The sequence below is a fragment of the Juglans regia genome, chromosome 6, assembly GCF_001411555.2.
Source record: "Juglans regia cultivar Chandler chromosome 6, Walnut 2.0, whole genome shotgun sequence".
Taxonomy (NCBI): Eukaryota; Viridiplantae; Streptophyta; class Magnoliopsida; order Fagales; family Juglandaceae; genus Juglans; species Juglans regia.
In genome coordinates this window covers 21,821,346-21,840,673 of record NC_049906.1, presented here as the reverse complement: position 1 = coordinate 21,840,673, position 19,328 = coordinate 21,821,346, and the positions used below count along the sequence as shown (strand labels likewise).

Genomic DNA, 19,328 nt, shown 5'->3' with positions numbered 1-19,328 from the left:
CCAACACGTTACAAGCCCTCCTCATAGCACCAACAGCTGGCATAGAGATTAATCCCCAACGGTTTTTAATATACCCCCGAATGACGTCCAGAGACGGGCGACGCTGCTGGAATGATAAAACTACAGAAAATCAAAACGGAGCCGCCGTTCGATTGATCTCCTCTTTATTGAAAACGAAACACAACTCCCCCTCAACCAACTTTGCCTCTCGCATAGGAACCATTACCTCTGGCATAGGTAATGGACGATCCGAAACAATGTTTGCAAGCGTCCTTGCCGTGACAGGCAAGGACCAAAACGACAAAAGACCTAATTTCCGTAGAGAGAAAAAAGGGTAAAACCGTATTGTGTTATATTGTTAAAAATATGTTTTATGTAAAAATATCTTTCTTGACTCAACTTTAAGATATGGTGTAAAATAGATATCACAATATTTATAATTGTCTAAATAAATTTTTAAACACCATTGAATGCCAATAAATATTATGATAGCTACTCCATATATCTCTCATTCATACAAAATTGTAAATTTTAGGTTAGGTTTGGATAGTGAGTTGAGATGAGATGAGTTGAAATGAAAGTTAAATAAAATATTATTAGAATATTATTTTTTAATGTTATTATTATTTTAAGATTTTAAAAAATTAAATTATTTATTATATTTTATGTAAAAATTTATAAAATTTATAATAATGGGATGGATCAAATTCCAACCCAACCTAGCCTTATTCAATATTTGGAAGACTTTAGAAGACTCTTTTTAGAGAGGTGCAATACATTATTCCTTTTATCAACGTCTTTTCACTATTTTTTTTATGTGATATTAAATAATTATTTATTATTATTATTATTATTTATTTATCACTCATCAAAATGGTAAAAAATGGTAAAAGAATGTTGATTATGCGTTTGAACAGTGGAATAAGATTAGATAAATTAAAATGATTTGTGAATAATAGTGAAATTATTAGTTAAAATTAAATGAGAAGATATGACATAAATCATCTCTTCTCATCTCATCTCATCATTATAATTTTATCAAATTTCTACATAAAATATAATAAATAATTTAACTTTTTCAAATTTCAAAATAATAATAATATTAAAAAATAATATTTTTACAATATTTTATTCAACCTATCTAAAATCATTTTATCTCATTTTATTTCATCTCATCTTATCTCATCTCACTTTCCAAACGATACTTTCATCTCATTTTTGTATCCAAACGAGCCCTAAGAAGGTTGATAATTTAAAAAAAAAAAACTAAAGAAGAAAGTTAAATTCAGTTTGGATACCAAAACCATCTCATCTCATCTAATCTTATTATTATAATTTTCATAAATTTTTATATAAAATATAATAAGAAATTCAACTTAATCAAATTTTAAAATAATAATAATATTAAAAAAATATTTTAATAATAATTTATTTAATTTTAAACCCCCGCTTAAATTATCTTACCTTATTTCACTGCTCAAACCCCCGCTTAAGAAAATTTTGCTTTTTATTTTTTAATTACTTTTTAACGGACGAGTCGGCGCGGCAATTGAACAATGCCGGCTGTTGTTCTTACTGTTCCTAATTCAGAACTTAACAGTCTACACGGGTAGACGCGTTTTCTTGCGTGCTCTTCATTCAGTATTCTCTTCTAACTTGCTCAAAAAGAGAAAACTTCGGGAGAAAGCTCTGAAAGTACCGGGCAGAAGCAGAACCTGATTCTTTGTTACCTCCACTATAATATTATTCCCCTCCACAAGCGTCATTGATGAATATAAAGGCTTCATATTCCCAATACCCATAATTCTCTATGGCTTCTTCGTCTTTATCTAATCGGTCGGATTGACCACAGGCAAGGGTTTTTCTTTGGGGTTTTGTGTGGTGCCATCAAATCCAAATGATGTTCCTGTTTTTGTTGCTTGTTTTTGTTATTGGGTTTGGAGTTGGGGCGCTGACGATTGTGGGCGCGGAAGCGGTGGGAGTGTATTTCATCATCGAATGGTTGAATCAGAAGACCAAACAAAAGGAAGCCCAGATAGCATCACGACCACAAGAGTCTTCCCGGGACCTTGATCCCAGTCAATCTCTCGATTTCGCTTACAACAAGCAGGTGCATTTTTAATTATTATTATTTAAATATGTTCATGAATCTCCTGCTTATCAAAAAAAAAAAAAAAAAAAGTTCATGAATCTCCTGGTACCGAGATTTAATTAGTCTTTTATTTTATTTTTTTACTTTAGTATTTTGTTAGTTTCTTTCCTTTATAAGATGGTGAGTTGAAGAAACCCTTAACGGTACTTTGGGAACTATATGTGGCGAATGATTTTGATGTTCTAAATGAAATGGTTGGCTAAAGAAAACCCGGACAAAGTTCTCCTTCAAACTAACTCATCTATGAAAATAACAGCATTCTTTGAGCATGTGATAACTGATAAGAACATGTTTCTTTTCAAAATTCGAAGTTAAAAAAGTGTTTCAGCTTAGAGGAAGACTCTGTAAAAAAATGAAAAGAAAACAAAGAAAGAAACTAATGGTTAGGATTTCTTCATTTAACAATCACCAAGAAAATAGGTTGCTTTGGAACATTATGATGCTCTTTGCAACATTAATTGAAATAACTGCATGGACATATGATTAATACATGTGATACCATTGCAATTGATATGCTTATTGTTTGGTTCATACCACTGCATTATTGGGTATTATTCGTTAGTAACATACATTTTGATAATCGTTTTTGTGCATCTCTGAGAGCGCAATTGTTCATCACGCAAGATTCCTACTAGTCTTTGTTAGTCTGTTATATTTTTTAATCTCTGTTTTCCTGGATCGGCTTTGTATGTTAGGGGGTAGTATGGTTGTTAGAATCAGAAAAGATTCCAAAAAATTGGCTGGACAAAGGACCAAAGGAGCAAAAGAGAAAGAATGATTTCTTGGAGGTTTCCCCAGTCAAAAAACATGCAAAAATCAAGGACCAAAAGCTTATTCTGGTCGAATCAGATGGCTCCAACACAGTTATTGAGCTTAAGGGTTGCATGATTGAAGCTGTTTCAGCAACAAGCGTATCTTCACGAAAATGGTAATGCGGTCTTTGCTGGACCTCTTCTGTTGGGTGCTCTTATAGTTGGCATACTATCTGTTGACTTTTTTGAGAATCTACTTCACAGTAATTCTAATTTCTCAATTACTTTTGCTTGGTGTGAATCATTTGGTATTTACGATTTAGAGGATTGGGTTTCAAACACTCCTTGCTCCTCCAATTGTGTGAGACGATATTTTTTTTATTAGTTTATAAGAATTTTATTGATGAGAGATAGACATAGCCCGTATGAGACAATATTTGAACAGGCCCCAACTAGAGAAGAGATTCTCCTGTTTGGATAGTGAAAGTGTTTCATCTCATCTCATCATTAAAACTTTTCCAAATTTCCACACAAAATATAATAAATAATTCAACTTTTTCAAATCCCAAAACAATAATAGTATTAAAAAAATAATATTCTAACAATATTTTATTCAACTTTCATCTAAACCCATCTCATCTCATCTCACTATCCAAACCTCACTTTAATCTTCTTGCTGCATTTTGTCCTCTTTAATAGCCCCACTAGCTGCATCCCTTGGCATTGGAAAGCATGCAGCTTCTTCAGAGTTCTAGAATGGCAACCCAAGGCAGCTGCTGAATCCCAATGTCATGTACAGCATGCATTTTCAATACTTGTTAATTGGAAGTTGTCTCTTTGAGATTATTGAGTAACATACCCCCTTATCGAAAACCTCTTGAATCCAGAGCTGCTATGTGCAACATATTATTGGATCATTAGTTATTTGGTTTCTCCTCCTCTGTGTTTTGATAGCCTTTAATGGGCCCATATTAAAATGTAACTTCTTTTCCCAGAGCTGTAACCTGCCACAACTTTTCTAACAATAGAGTTCCAAAATTGTGTTGATGGTTCTAAGTATGGGGTTGTTTCTTCCTTGTAAATGTAAATGAAGATTCATTGGTGTAGAGATACAATTGGAGGAAAGTTTGATCCTGATTCACCAACATTACTTAGACTAATGATGAAGATAGTAAGGTCTATAACATATTTTTCTTTTCTGAAACTTTTGGCTAAAGGTTTTTGAGTTTTGCAATGTTAAGAATATTTGTAATGTATTGACTTCAAATATCATTAGCTATGTATGATAATATTCCTTGTATTCTGGTTGTTTTTCAGCTGCTTGTACTGATCACATAAAAATTGAAGCCGTATTTTTCTTTTTTATTCCAGGAACTAGTTTTATTTTTTAGATCAAGGTCAGGATCGTCAATTAATCAACCCCTTAAAATTGTCCTAGGGTAATTACACTTTGTACTTCAGAACGACGACTCTTTTTACATTGTGCACACTAAACTATGAAAGGATGCATTTTCAACCTAAATTACCAGTAAGTTTCAACACTCACCCTTTGTTAAGATTATTTTACAACCTATTTTTCGTTCAACTTACTAGTCAAATCATAACCGAGGGTACGCATCGAAGCATATTGGTAGTTTTTTTTTGATGAGTAAGATAAAATTTTATTAAAACGTCAATAGGCGTTTCCCAAGTTCACAGGTAGTATACAAAAGAGAACACCTATTACAAGTTAGGAGCTAGAAAATGATACAAGAAAATCATGAAGACTAGAACTGTTGATTACAATGACAGAAGCCCAAAGAAATAAGGTGTGAAAAATCAAATTTCTAAACTCATCAAAAGAGCACTCCTTATCGTCAAAGCTCCAATCATTCCTCTCAAGCCAAATGGACCTGGTGAGGCATAAAGGAATCATTCTCCATATAGCTGCAAACTGTAGGTTGCCCTGAAGGCCTTTCCAACATGCAAAAAGATCCAGCACCCTCCTAAGCACCACCCACGTTAGTCCGGTCCTGCTAAAGGTCTCATCCCATAGCTCCCTTGCCACCTCACAGTGTAAGTAATAATTGATCAACTGCTTTAGGGTACTCATTACAACTTTTTGTAGTTTAGGGAGCTATGGGATTAAATCAGAAATTTATATAATTTTGAAGTTTGTACTTGTCCCAAAAGTTGAATTTTCGTTTCAGTTACAAATCTTATGATGTATGTGTATATTTCAAATAAGGACGCAAATTCACTTGTAAAAAAAGGATGCAAATTCTTGATTGCATCCATAAGGTCAGAGAAAGGAGTAGTTTCTGTACTCACTTTACGAATCATTCTACTGCGATACTTATCGTTTTTCATAAAGCTATCCATTTCATTATTAGTATTTATTATCCGATCATGTGACTGATAATATATGTAATTTACCACCCCTAAGTGTTGGCTCAAGTTTTTCAGGTCTTATTGGAGAGGCTCACTTTGAATGCTTTTTGATATACATTTTGTCTATCTAGGCATGAGACTAGGAGGATGTTTGCTTTACACCCTGCTGATTTACATTACCCTAGTTTGGTCTTTAGTGACTGTGCTTATATATATATATATTTAAAAAAAAAAAAATCTTTACTGACTGTTAGGTTTTCATGTGTCCTCTGTATTACAACTTAAAAAGTTGTAACTTGTCATTAAATTTTTGTTCTTATTCATTTTCTTATGGGAATAATAGGGCCAAAAGGTTTCCTTTAAAATTGGAAAGCAAGACTTCAATAATTAACGGTGGAAGTAAAATTCTTTACATTTATCTTGAGACTTCCTGTGAGAAAGAATCATGGTGTAAGGCTCTCCGTCTAGCATCATGTGACAAGAAAGAAAGAGTTGACTGGTTTGCCAAGCTGCATGAAGGGTTCCACAATTACCTGACAACCTTAAATCCGGGATATCCTTCATTTATGAAACCCTCGATGGGGTTCTGTGCTGAGCCAGCGGATCAGACAAGTAGGTCTGATGGAACTTCCTCAAAGGTTCGCTTACTTTGGAAGAAAATTGCAAAGAAGACTTCTAGGGTTGGTTTAGAAAATAGGTCAAGTTGGGCTCAATTATCAGGCCTGGCAGAGAGAAAGCCAAATGAGAAAACTCGTATATCTCAAGAGTCAGTATCAGCCTCCGCCTCAATGAAGAGGTCTAAGAGTGAAGAAAATTTGGTTCAACAATCGGCATCAACATTTTCTCATTCTGGAAGCCAGAGTCATACTTCTGTCATCTCAGATGTAGATTCCAATGATAGGCTTGGCAATGATGAGGGTACACTCTGTTGGAACTTGTTAATTTCTCGTCTCTTTTTTGATGTGAAAAACAATGCCGAGATTAAAAGATCCATACAAGCACGGGTTCAGGTTTATTCTCTTCTTTGTATAAGATTTTGTTTTATATTTTTGTATGCACAAGTGCAGCACATGCTGTTGTGGGGAAAGGTAGAGATGGTATTATTTCATTGCTTTTCTTATTCCCAATTTAGCACTTACAAATTAGTTCTCTTGAAGATTCCTTTTACTAAGGGAGGCACGGGAAAAAAAAGGGCTTTGTTTGGACATTTTTCATCTAATTTTTTTCTTCTAAATTTGAACTACAAATTACACTAACTTTCATGGGCTGGGGCCTCCGAGGTGGATTTAATAGACTCACCAGATTGAGCCACATCTGTGCATCTTGAGGTTGGAAGTGTAATGAATGGGGAGAAAGAATCTTAAATGCCAAGATTTTGATATATTTGTATAGATACAAATAGGGAAATTTCTTACCATCATAATGTATAATCTCGTCTCCAAGAAAACAGAGACAGCATTTATTAATATGATTGTTTTGGTTTTCTGCTATTTTGTGTTATAGAGAACACTGTCCAGTACGAGAACCCCTAGCTACATAGGTGAACTCATCTGTACTGACATTGATCCTGGGAATCTCCCACCTTACATTCATGGTGCGAGGATTCTTCCAATGGACATGAATGAGGTATGGGCATTCGAAGTTGACATTGAATATTCTGGTGGTGTGGTTTTCGACATTGAAACAAGACTGGAAGTTCGTGAACTAGATTTCCAGAAAGGCATAGTGGATTCAGATCCAGGATCAAGCTCTGTTGGAGAAATCCCATCAGATCTTCTTGAGGATTTTGAGTACTTTGGAAGGCATTTAAATCCTACTGGAGGTATAACCGATGCACCAGAGACTAAGGAGAAAGGTGATTCTAATACTGATTGATATTACACTGTTTATTTATTTTACTTTTGTCTATAGCTTTATGTACTGCTCCTTATACCACATTAACTCCCAGTTCTCACAAAAATTTGATAAGATATTAAGGAAATCATAAACTTGGTGATCAGCAACAGTATTTCACGGTAAGCTGGTTTGAAATATTTATGATATATGATGCTAATTTGAATTTCATCTATTCTGTTACAGATGGTTTAGAAAGCTGCAAGAACACTACATCAGCATCAACTTATGGTTCCAGGTGGAAGTCCATCCTTAATTCCATTGTCAAACAGGTTTCACAGGTTTGTAGACATCTCTCTGCATTTATGTGTTTCCGTCCTCCCGCCCCCACCCTGTTTTCTTATCACCACATTGCACAGGTGCATGTGCATGCCCAGAAATGTTTTTACTCTTCTTAATCCAACTGATTATTTCTCATTAAAGGTGCCTCTGTCTTTGACCATAAGGGTAGCATCCCTTCGAGGAACATTGCGGTTACATATAAAGCCACCTCCTTCTGATCAGCTATGGTTTGCTTTCACATCCATGCCTGATATAGGTTTTAACCTGGAGTCTACTGTAGGGGAACACAAGATAACTAGTGGACATGTTGCTTCTTTTCTGATCAGTCGGCTTAAGGTATGGAGACTTGTTTTATTAAGTGCTAATATCCATCCTTTAATTTGGAAGTAATAATATGCATCTTCAGTGTTGTGTCCATTACTTTTATTGACAATGTTATAAAGAAAATCCTAGATGAAGGCATTACATCTTTTAACTTGGTACTCGAATATACCTATAAAAAAAACTTGGTAATTGAATATTTTTGTTGATACATGGAGGATGTGTTTTGGGAAAAGTATACTTTGCAACTCTAAACTACAAGGATTTTGCACTTTGTATCCCAAACTAACAAGATTGACACACTAGAGCCTTTAACTCAAGAAGAAAAAAACCTTATTCTTTATACTCTTGTCCAATTCAAACCATTAAGATCCATGAAAAATATGTGATGTGGCACAATTTTGATGTGTAGATCATAATGGTGGTGCAAATTTTCAATTTTTTGTAATAAAGGAAAGGAAAAGGTTTGGCCAAGCCAGCTGAAGTCAACCCTACTTGTTTCAATGTGGCGGGTTAAACCAGGTATTGGGTCTTCTTCATTTCAAGTGGGTTTGACTTTGGCCAATCTCCGGGGGGTGCTACTAGGGACCATACAGAACAAGTCGTCAGTCCTCCTAGAGTCTCCAAGTAGTGTTTTGCTCGGTGTCTTCTCCGGAAAGGGAGAAAGGCATTGAAAACTCTCGAGGTTTACCTCTCTGTATTGTTGGCGATGGTGTCTTGGGTTGTTCTGGTGTTGTTGACGCTCAAAAGTTGCCAACCCAACCCTTGGATGGTGTTTCAGGTTTTCTTCTTGTTGTTGAAGCCTATAAGTCGATGACCCAACCCTTGGATGGTGTTTTGGAGATTGAATATGCTGAGGAGTTGGATGCCTTTTTGCGGAGCCTTCTTCTGAGAAAGGAGATGTTTTGGAGCAGGTTCCTCTGTTTGGGGGGGGGGGGGGTGACAAGTTGTATGAGGACATGCAAATGGTGCTTAGCAATGGGTATTGTGATGGAACTTGTGATCACCAAGACAAAGATGAGATTGGTTTCGATCTAGTACCTTTATGTTCACTGCCTCTGCAATTTAACATGGCGAGTCCCCTTTCAGATTGGGTACTCCAGAAAGTTAAGATTCAAGTATGTGTGGCCATTTCATGTGAAGGTTTTGAAGAACAATTTCGAGCATTGCTTATAGCTATTGAGTCAGAACATTCCTTAACTACATAATCAGCCTAAAAGAAAGACATTTGAGTTAAAGAGACTTGCATGTAAAATAAACTATGATGTGAGAGAGGGAAGTGCAGGTTGAGGTAAATCCAATGGTAGGGCTTCAAATTTACTTTTGAGGCCCAAGATCCTTTTTTGGAATCTATGGGGCTAAACGATCTCAACAAGTGGCTCTGTATAAAGAATTTTCTTTGCCTTTGGAAATTTGATAGTGTGCTTAAAGGAAACTAAATTGAGATGGGTTTGTGGGTTGAGCTTTTCTTGCTTCTAAGGGGTCTTTGTGGTGGTGTTTTTGTGATGTGGGATACGAGGGAAATGGAGAACTTAGAGGAGTGCATTGGGGAGTATTCGGCAGCATGCCTTTTCAAAAATGTGGAGGATGGATTTGAGTGGGCTTTTGTAGGAACATATGGACCAAATTCGGATGGTACAAGGAGACTTGTGAGAGACCGAGGGATCTGCCCAGGTGCATTTGAGGGGATTTCAATGTTACCTAATTTCCTTGTGAGAGACTGGGGGAGCATTGTATAACCCAAGCGATGGCAGACTACTCCGAGTTCATTTTTGAGTTGGATCTCCTTGATTTATCCCTAGTGAGGGTGCAAACACATGGTCCAATAATTGGGCCTGGTCTCGATTGGATAGATTCTTGGTATCAACTTCGGGAGGCTCATTTCTTGGAGGTGTATTAGAAGAGGTTATCTCGGATTAGTTCAGATCATTTTCTTATTCTTCTGGATTGTGATGGCATTCATGGGGGTGCAAGATACTTCAAGTTTGAAAACATGTGGTTTAAAATTGAGAGTTTTGTGGATTTGGTGAGACAATGGTGGTCATCTTACCAGCTTTAGGGCACCTTGAGTTTTATTTTCGCAGGTAAACTAAAGGCCCTGGAGAATGACGAAGAAATCTCTAGCTCTAGGGTTTGGAGAGTAGGGTGGAGGGAAGTGCTCTTTCATAAGAGGAGAGATCTTGAGGGAGAGATCTTGAGGAAAAGTTAGATTACTTGGGAGCTTGAGAGGGCAATCTTGATGGAGGAGGTTTCGTGGAGACAAAAATTGAGGGCACTTTGGCGAAAAGAGTGGACAAGTGCACAAAGTGACTCCATTAGGTAGCTAATTCTCATAAGAGGAACAATGCTATCGAGGTGAGTCCAGTGGATGGTAAAGTCCTCTTAGAGGCTCCTGAGATCAAGGACCACATATGCCTCTTTAATGAAAGATTGCTTACGGAGCAGCTCACTTGGAGGCCTAAGCTTGACGGCTTAGCCTTTGAGTCCATTGACATCCTGAGTGTTAGTTGATTGGAATGACTGTTTGAGGAGGTGGAAGTTATACAAGTTGTAAGAAAGATGACTAAGGCTAGAGCTCTTGGGCCGGATGCCTTCACTATGGATTTTTTTCATGGCTGTTCGGATATTGTACGGGAAGATGTCATGAAGGTTTTATATGAATTACATTCTTATTGTAAGTTTGTAAAAAGTCTTACCCCAACCATCATTGCTCTTATCCCAAAGAGGATGGGGGCTTTGGATGTGATGGATTTTTGCCCCATTAGTCTCGTGAATGGGGTCTATAAGATCATATCCAAAGTTCTTTCTTGTTGCAGGAGTACAGTAGTGGAGATGATCATCTTAAAACCTCAAAACTCTTTTGTCAAAGGGAGACAAATTTTGGATTTTGTACTAATAGCTAATGAATGTTTGGAGAGCAAAATTAAATTGGAAGTCCCAGGTATTTTATGCAAGCCGGGTATTTTTCAAGGTTCCCTCCCTCCATACATTTTTTTTTCTCTTCGTACGCTTTTTTCTCCTTCACTGTCACAATGGGTGATCTGCTCTGGTGACCATTGTTGGGAATAATTGTGTAGCTATTTATTGAGTTATTTAGCAGTGACGATGGACTTGATTAAACATTTATTAATAGAGACAGAAGTTTTTGTTTTATCATTGGAGGGGGGACACTATCTACATTTCACTGAGAATTATAGGAAGTTTACTAAGGAGTTGGTCCTCAGCTATGCCAGCGCTCATTGGCTTGCGAATATAGTGGAAGAATGCTCATTCTTGGAGGGAAAGATAGAGTTTTGCAAGACGTAATGCGATGGTGCCAAGGCACTGTTTTTCTCCCCGGCGTTCTAACGATTTTGGACACAGACTATGGTGGTAGTGGGTGTTGAGGTCTTCTAGCTATTTCGGTAGGCATGGAAGGAACGGGGTGGAACAATGTTTCCATGGAGATGAAGCATGTTCTGTCCATGCATATCCTGGCAAACAAGACACTAGTTTTGGCTCCAAAACTGGACAGAACGACAGATAAGGGGAAGGAGACGGGGAAGCAGGTTCAGTCTTATGCAGAGGTTGCGATGGGTGGTGCAGGGAAATGGGCAGCAGTGCTGGGTGGTATAGGTCACCTCTCGGTGTTACAACCAAAAGAAAATGACAAAAAGGGACATGCAGAGAGCACCACTGCTACAGAGAAGGTTGGTCGAGGCACTATACCAGAAATAGGGGAGGAGGTCTGTACTATGTTGGCGCAGCAAAAAGTGTGGAGCCGAGGTCTTTTTTTTTGTTTGAAAGAGAAATTTGGTTTACTGAAGAAGCCAGTGGAAGAACATATTAGTAAAGTGGATATGAGCTTGGTCTTGGGCTAAGGCCAACAAAACATGGGTATCTCTAAAGGATTGGTTAGAAATGGGTTGGTCTGGAATGGGCCTATACCCCTCAAGTTCGATAAAGGAAAAGGGAAAGTTAAAAGAAAAAAGAAGATGGGTATGGGCTAGACGCGCCTAACTAGTGCAACCAAAATGAAATGGAGGCTAAAATGTGGGCCTTCTAAAGGGCTCTATCCAATCCTAGGCCAGCAGCGACGCTGGTACAACGTTGACCAGGGTTCGTTGCGCTGGCGAAGTTTGGGCCTGTTTCTGGCAACATTTGCGACGGAGAACCTGCGTTGGTAACAATTGCGATTGACGCTATGCATATGGGACTATCGACGCGACACTGTGAACCATCGGGAGGGCCACTGAGCTGTCGGGTGACACAAATTTATGCGTTGGAGGTTTCTAGGTCACCCCTCACTACAACTGAAGCAACGGTGATGTCTCTGGCGTCGGAAATCTTACTCGATTCCAAGAAGCTTGTAGACAAGGGGGATGGAAATGGTATTGGGAGGTCTTGTACACTGTTGGATGCCATAAAAAGTTGTGTCGGCGACTTCAGTGTTGACGATCGACCTCAGCGTCATGCAAGTCATTGTATCGACGCCAGAAAACACCTCTGTAGCCAAAAAAGATCTGCTTGACGAAATTGGGAGCGTGAATTTAGTGGGGGAGGATGAAACAGATGGAACTCTTAATTTTATTTGAGCCTAGTAAAGGAGGGGAGGACGTAGGGAAGGGCATAACTTCTGTTGAGGGGGAATAATCTATTCCTTTAAGAATCTATCCCAGTGTATCAGATTGGGTCATTCAGAAAGCTATGAAGATTAAGCCTTGTGTAGGGATTACATGTGACGGTTTTAAAGATGAATTTATGGCATTACTCACAGCTATTGAGGCTGGATATGCACAATCCAAATATGATCAATCCTTTAATTTACCTAAAAAAAGAGTGAGAACTCAAGCAACTTACGTGGGCCATGAACGATGATGGTGGGGAGAAGAGTTCTAACCAGGGGTGTCTCAAGGGGAGGGGTAAGATGGTTGCTTTATGAAACAAAAAATAATAGCATGGAATATATAAGGGGGCTGAATGATTATAATAAAAGGCTCCAAGTCAGAAACTTACTTCGTCAATGGAAGAGTGATATTATTTGCTTATAGGAGACCAAATTGGAATTCATCACAAGGGAATTAGTTAAGAGTTTATGGAGAGGTTAGCATGTAGGGGTCGTACTTGCCATAGAAAGGACCATTCGGTGGTGTCCTAATTATGTTTGATAAAAGGGTGGTGGAATGGGTGGAGGAATGTGTGGGTGAGTTCACTGTGGCTTGCTCTTTTATAAATGTTGAAGACGGTTTCCAATGGGCATTCACTGGAATTTTTGGCCCTAATGTTGATTCGGAGAGAAGGTCATTGTGGGAAGAATTGGCGGGACTTCTTAGTTGGTGGGAGTTACCAAACTGCATAGGGTTGACTTCAATGTAACTCGCTTTTTGAATGAAAGATCGGGTGTGTCCCACATCACTCTCGTTTTAGAATAGGAGCTTATGGATATTCCACTAACTAGAGGTACATTTACTTGGTCCAACAACCAACAATTCCCATCTTGGTCGAGAATTGATAGGTTTTTATTAACTCTTGACTAGGAGTTACATTATCCGGACGTAACACAAAGGAGATTACCTAGGTTTTGCTCTGATCACTTCCCCATCATCTTGGAATGTGGAGGCATCCAAGGGGGTAGAAGGTATATTAAATTTGAGAATACGTGGCTTAAAGCTAACGATTTTGTAAACAGGGTTAGACAATGGTGGTCTTCTTACAATTTCCAAGGCTCTCAAAGCTTCACAATGACAAGAAAGTTAAAAGCGTTGAAACAGTATCTAAAGCAACAGAATGAACAAGTTTTTGGCAATGTGATGCAACAGAGGTGCTCCCTTTTGGAGGAGCTACAGGTTTTGGAGGGGAGAAGGTGGCAAGAACTCTGAGGCCTCTTTTAGATAGTGAAAGTTTTTCATCTCATCTCATCTCCTCATTACAACTTTATCAAATTTTCACACAAAATATAATAAATAATTCAATTTTTTCAAATCCCAAAACAATAATAATATTAAAAAAATAATATTATAACTATTTTATTCAATTTTTAACTTTCATCTAAAACCATCTCATCTCATCTCACTATCCAAATTGCACCTAAATCTATAAGAGAACCAGCAAGAGCCAGGTAGTCTTAGAACATGAAGAGTAACATTGCTGTAGGAGATCTTTTGGCGACAAAAATCAAGGGCATTATGGCTCAAGGAGGGAGACAAGTGCATGAAGTTCTTCCATAGGGTGGCTAATTCTCATAGGAGGAATGACGCTATTGATATGTTGATGGTAGATGGTGCAGTGTCCTCGGATTGATTAGTCACCAAGAACCACATTGCATAGTATTACCAACACCTATCTAAACAACACACTTGGCGACCAAAAGTGGACGGTTTAACTTTTTCATCATTATATCAGCAGTGTGCAAGGTGGCTAAAGAGGCCTTTTGAGGAGGATGAAGTGGGTAAAATAATCCGTGGCATGGCTGGTGACAAGGCTCCAAGCCTTGACAATTTTACCATGGGTTTCTTCCAAACTTGTTGGGAAGTGATCAAGAGCTACCTTATGAGGGTCTTTCATGATTTTCATACCAATGCCAGCTTTGAAAAAAGTCTTAATGCTACTTTCCTGGCACTCATTCCCAAAAAAATGGGGTCGGTGGATGTTAGAGACTATCGCCCCATTAGCCTTGTGAATGGGGTTTACAAGATTCTTTCTAAAGTGCTGGCAAATCGATTGAGTACGGTGATGGAAAAGCTAATTTCGAAGCCGCAAAACACCTTTGTCAAAGGTATTAGACAAATCCTAGATTCGGTCTTAATAGCAAATGAAGTTTTGGATGGACGACTCAAGTCTAGAGAACTTGGGTTACTTTGCAAATTAGACATGGAGAAAGCATATGATCACGTCAACTGGAAGTTCCTACTTTATTTACTTGCTAGATGTGGCTTTGGGGAGAAATGATATAAATGGATAGAGTTTTGCATCTCTACAGTTTGATTCTCTATGAGGCTTGAGATTTAATCTCTCAAAGTTTAAATTGGTGCATGTGGTGGCTGTCTCTAATGCGGAGAATTTAGCCTCTCTACTGGGATGTAAGGTATGATCTCTATCCTTGAAGTATCTTGGCTTACCATTGGGTGCTCCCTTTAAATCAAAGAGGATTTGAAATGGTGTGGTTGAAAAGGTGGAGCATAGATTGACTTCTTGGAAGATGTTGTATTTGTCTAAAGGTGGTAGGCTCACTTTGATTAAATGTACTATTTCTAACTTATCCACTTATTTTCTGTCCTTGCTCTCACTCCCGAAAAAAGTTTCCAACCATATAGAGAAGCTACAACGAGACTTTTTGTGGAGTGGATTAGGGGAAGAATTCAAATTTCACTTGGTTAATTGGTCACTTGTATGTACCCCCCAATTTCTGAGGGTGGATTGAAGATTCGTAACTTGATGAAATTTAACCAAGCCCTGTTGGGTAAATGGTTGTGGAGGTACTAAAATGAAAGGGGCCCTATGGAAGTCCGTTATAGATTCACAGTTTGGGGAGGTTTGGGGAGGATGGTGCTCAAATGAGGTACATGGCATATATGAGGTGGGTTTATGGAAATACATCAGGAGACACTTGGAGATCTTTTGAAGACATGAACATATTGTGGTGGGTGATAGCTCTCGTGTCAGATTTTGGTATGACAAATGGTGGGGTGCACGAAGCCTCTAAGACACATTCTCTGCCATTTTTGAGTTCACACAAGAAAAGGATGCTGCGATAGCCAATCTCTTGGTCTTTCCTAGTGGCTTCCCATCAATGGAATGTAGAACTCATTAGGGCAGCCCAAGATTGGGAGTTGGAGACTATTGCAGAGTTCTATGAGGCATTGTATTCCATAAGCATGACAAAGGGTACCATAGATAGGATGTGTTGGAGCCCCTCCAAGAAAGGTAAATTCATGATCAGATCGTTTTACCAAGTTCAAACGAGCCCTGGAATGACCATGTTTCCATGGAAGAGTATATGGTAGATGAAAACTCCTTCAAAAGTAGCTTTTTTTGTATGGACAGCATCTCAGGACAAGATCCTCACCATAGATAATTTAAGGAAATGTCGGGTAATGATGTTTGACTGATGTGGTAAGTGTAAGAATAATGGTATGGCTAACAAATGGAAAAGATGTTTCGAGATTTCTTATGGGGAGGTATTGGGGAGGAGACCAAGTTCCATTTGGTTAGTTGTGACAATGTTTGTTCCCTGATGTCATGCGGAGAGTTGGGGGTACGACCTTTAATAAAGCCCTTTTAGGAAATGGCTATGGAGGTACCATGGGTGAGTCATTGTTGAGGGCCGTGATCGATTCCAAATATGGGGAGTGTTGAGAGAAGAGGGGGGGGGGGGGTGAGGTGAGAGGTGTGCATAGTGTGGGGTTGTGGAAGCGTATCAAGAGTGGTTGGGGGGAGTTTACCTGACATGTCAATTTTGGTGTTGGTGAGGGCTCCATTGTCAGGTTTTGGCATGATACTTTGTGTGGGGGTATGGCCCATAACTTTTCCTTTCCTGCTCTCTTCCGGATTGCTCATAATCAGGATGTTTCGGTGGCGGACCTTTTAGACAATTCGTACCCCACAATGGAATGTGCTTTTTCTGAGAGCTGCACAAGATTGAGAAATTGATGCAATTTCCAAATTGTTTAGCTTGTTGCATGCTACGAGTATTGGTAGGACGACAATGGACAAAATGATTTGGAGTCATATTGGGAATAAGTAGTTCACTGTTCATTCTATGTACGAGGAATTGTCATGTCAGAACATTGTGCATCCTTTTCCTTGGAAGTGCATATGGAGGAGTAAGGTGCCTTCTAAGGTCCCTTTCTTTGGATGGACTGCATCTCTTAGGAAAATTCTGTGCATAGATAACTTGAGGAAGCGGGGATTAAGTGTTATTGATTGGTGTTGTATGTGTAAAAAATGTGGCGAATTGGTTGATCATTTACTACTTCACTGTGAGGTGGCAAATGTGTTATGGGATGAGATTTTAATGGGATTGGATTGGAATGGGTGATGCCTAGGAGGGTAATGGGTCGATTGGCTTGTTGGAGAGGCTTTCGAGGCAATTTTCAGATTGCAGCCATTTGAAATTTGGTCTCTTTATGTCTCATATGGTGCATTTGGCTTGAGAGGAAGGGTTGGTACTTCGAAGATTGGGAGTGTTCACTGGATGAACTTAGATGTTTCTTTTTCCAGAACTTATTTCTTTGGGCTTCAGCTATTGTATTAAATGGAACTAGCGTTCATAATTTTCTTGTATCTTTTTCTTGTTCCTAACTTGTAATTAGGTTTTGGCTTTCATATACTTCCTCTGTACTTGGCTATGCCTCTTACTTTTTCAATAAAATCTTTCTTATAAAAAGAATGTGTTAATTGTTTGGGTAGTTTTGTTGCAAAGTGCATACACCTTCATAGTTTTGGGGTGCAAAGTGTATTATCCCATCTTTTCTTTTAATATATGCATGCTTTAATTATATTTTCCTCCTCCCATTCCACTTACTTGAAGCCTTAACCAAACTTAAAATTTATGATTTTAAAAAATATCGTTTTAGGAGAAAAGATTTGTTTGAAACTTCTCTTCACTACAAGACACTTTTTTTCTTTACTCTTTGTGCCTGGCATTTTGTTTTTATGTTAAAACATACACATCGATTTGTGAACTAAGTTTTCATATAATGTACAAATGCAAATGTCACACTTATAGTCCTCCATTCACAAGGCTGATAGGGCGATAGTCCTTAATATCTGAGGCCCCTACTTTCTTAGGAATGAGTGCAATAAAAGTGGCATTGAGGGTTTTTTCAAACTTCCCAAACGTATGAAACTCTTGGAATACCTTCATATCATCTTCCCTTACCACATTCCAACATGATTGGATGAAAGCCATAGTGAAGCCATTAGGAGCGGGTGCTTTGTCTCTTGCTATCCTTATTACCACTTCACGTGCTTCATTTTCTCCAAACGGCCTCTCCTACCATGCAACTCTCTATTGCTCGAATGCTAACCCATTGTGTTTTGGCCTCTACTGAACATCTTTAGCTTAGAACTACAACATGGTCCCTAATTATGGAACTAACAGCTTCCTCGATACACCCATCCTCCCACCGTAATAATGACAATGAAATGATGAAGAACTAAAGATAACAGAAGGAATGAGAAACCCAATTATTTCTTGTGAGAAGCATTGGAAACAGACATCATTTGGGGAGGGAGAGAGAGAGAGAGAGAGAGAGAGAGAGAGTGTTCTTGGGTAGGACCTCTGCACTCTTGACAATTGAATGTCAAAACCCTGCACGTTTGGTTAAAGTAGTTTCTCTTTGGTAGAATGGATAAATAATTCTAGCGTGCTTCTGAAGCCTTTTTCACATGCAGGCATCTATCCTGGATACTATGGTGCTTCCAAACAGTGAAAGTGTCTGCATTCCCTGGATGATAGCGGACAAGGATGACTGGGTTCCCAAGAAGGTTGCTCCGTTCATATGGCTTCGTCAAGAAGCAATTAATGAGCCTACTGCTGGGCGTGAAGTAACCACCTCCCAACCTACTGAAGCAAAACCCAAGACGGAATCTAGTAGTGGCACCTCCAGTTATCCAGAACGCAACCCAATTAATGAATCTACTGATGTAGCAGCAGCAGATTCAACAAGTTCTAGTAATTTATCAAGGCCTGGCAGCAGAAATTTGCAAGAATTGACTACCCCTTTGTTAGGAAATGATGAACCAAAAGAAACTCCCAAACAAGTTGAGGAAGCTCCAGAGTATCGGTCACCGTCTGGGTCTGTAGGTTTGTTCGGGAAACAGGACAGTACCACAGAAGAGGATGATTCGAGGCCGAAGAGAATGGGGAGAAGAGCCAGGATGCTTGATTTAGGGAAGAAAATGGGTGAGAAATTAGAAGAAAAGAGGCGTAACATTGAAGAAAAGAGCCGAAACATTGTTGAGAAGATGCGTGGACCGTGAAATAACATTGCTGAATGAGGAGATACTGTGAAATTGGCAGCAAATTGCATTGCTGAATGGGGGAATGTGAGGCGTCAGGTACTTGTTTCTCTGATGATAAATAGGTTACTAATATCCCTGGAATAGAGAAATCCATCTGTGATTCATGCTTGGAAGAGACTGTTGTACATAAATCATTCAGATCATTATACTCGTGCTGATTAGGTCATAATATAAGTTTACATTGCAAAATAAAACAGGAACGTGGTAGATAATTGAATATACTTTCATACTTGATTTTCTTAAAGAACTGGTCTTCAATCGTACAGATACAACTGCAGCGTAAATCTAAAGCATAGTGTCTTGTATTGATTCATAGCCATGTATCTTAATTATAGAGAAGCTAATATGGTGGCGGATTTTTTAGCCAAAGAAAGTGCTCAAGGTAGAGTAGTTGATTTCGTTGGTGACGATTTGGTGCAAGGTCGTTTTCGGAGATTAGTTCTTATGGATAAATTGGGTTTATCTTTCATTCGACACTAATGTAGTGTTGTTTTATTTGAGATGTTATTATTGGTTTTCCTCCACCTTAGTGAGGGCTTGTTAATAATATGAGG

The 19,328-nt window shown here is 38.5% G+C and overlaps 1 protein-coding gene across 1 annotated transcript; it reads left to right on the top strand.

Annotated features, from left to right (window-relative positions):
* The first annotated feature begins 1,556 nt into the window (after positions 1-1,556).
* On the top strand, positions 1,557-19,018 carry LOC108998347 (testis-expressed protein 2-like). Its single transcript, XM_018974874.2, has 7 exons — positions 1,557-2,110; positions 2,848-3,080; positions 5,618-6,284; positions 6,778-7,129; positions 7,354-7,448; positions 7,591-7,785; positions 18,145-19,018. Exons 1-7 carry the CDS (start codon positions 1,898-1,900, stop codon positions 18,730-18,732), a joined length of 2,343 nt encoding a protein of 780 aa, XP_018830419.1. The 5' UTR covers positions 1,557-1,897; the 3' UTR covers positions 18,733-19,018.
* The last annotated feature ends 310 nt before the right edge of the window (positions 19,019-19,328 follow it).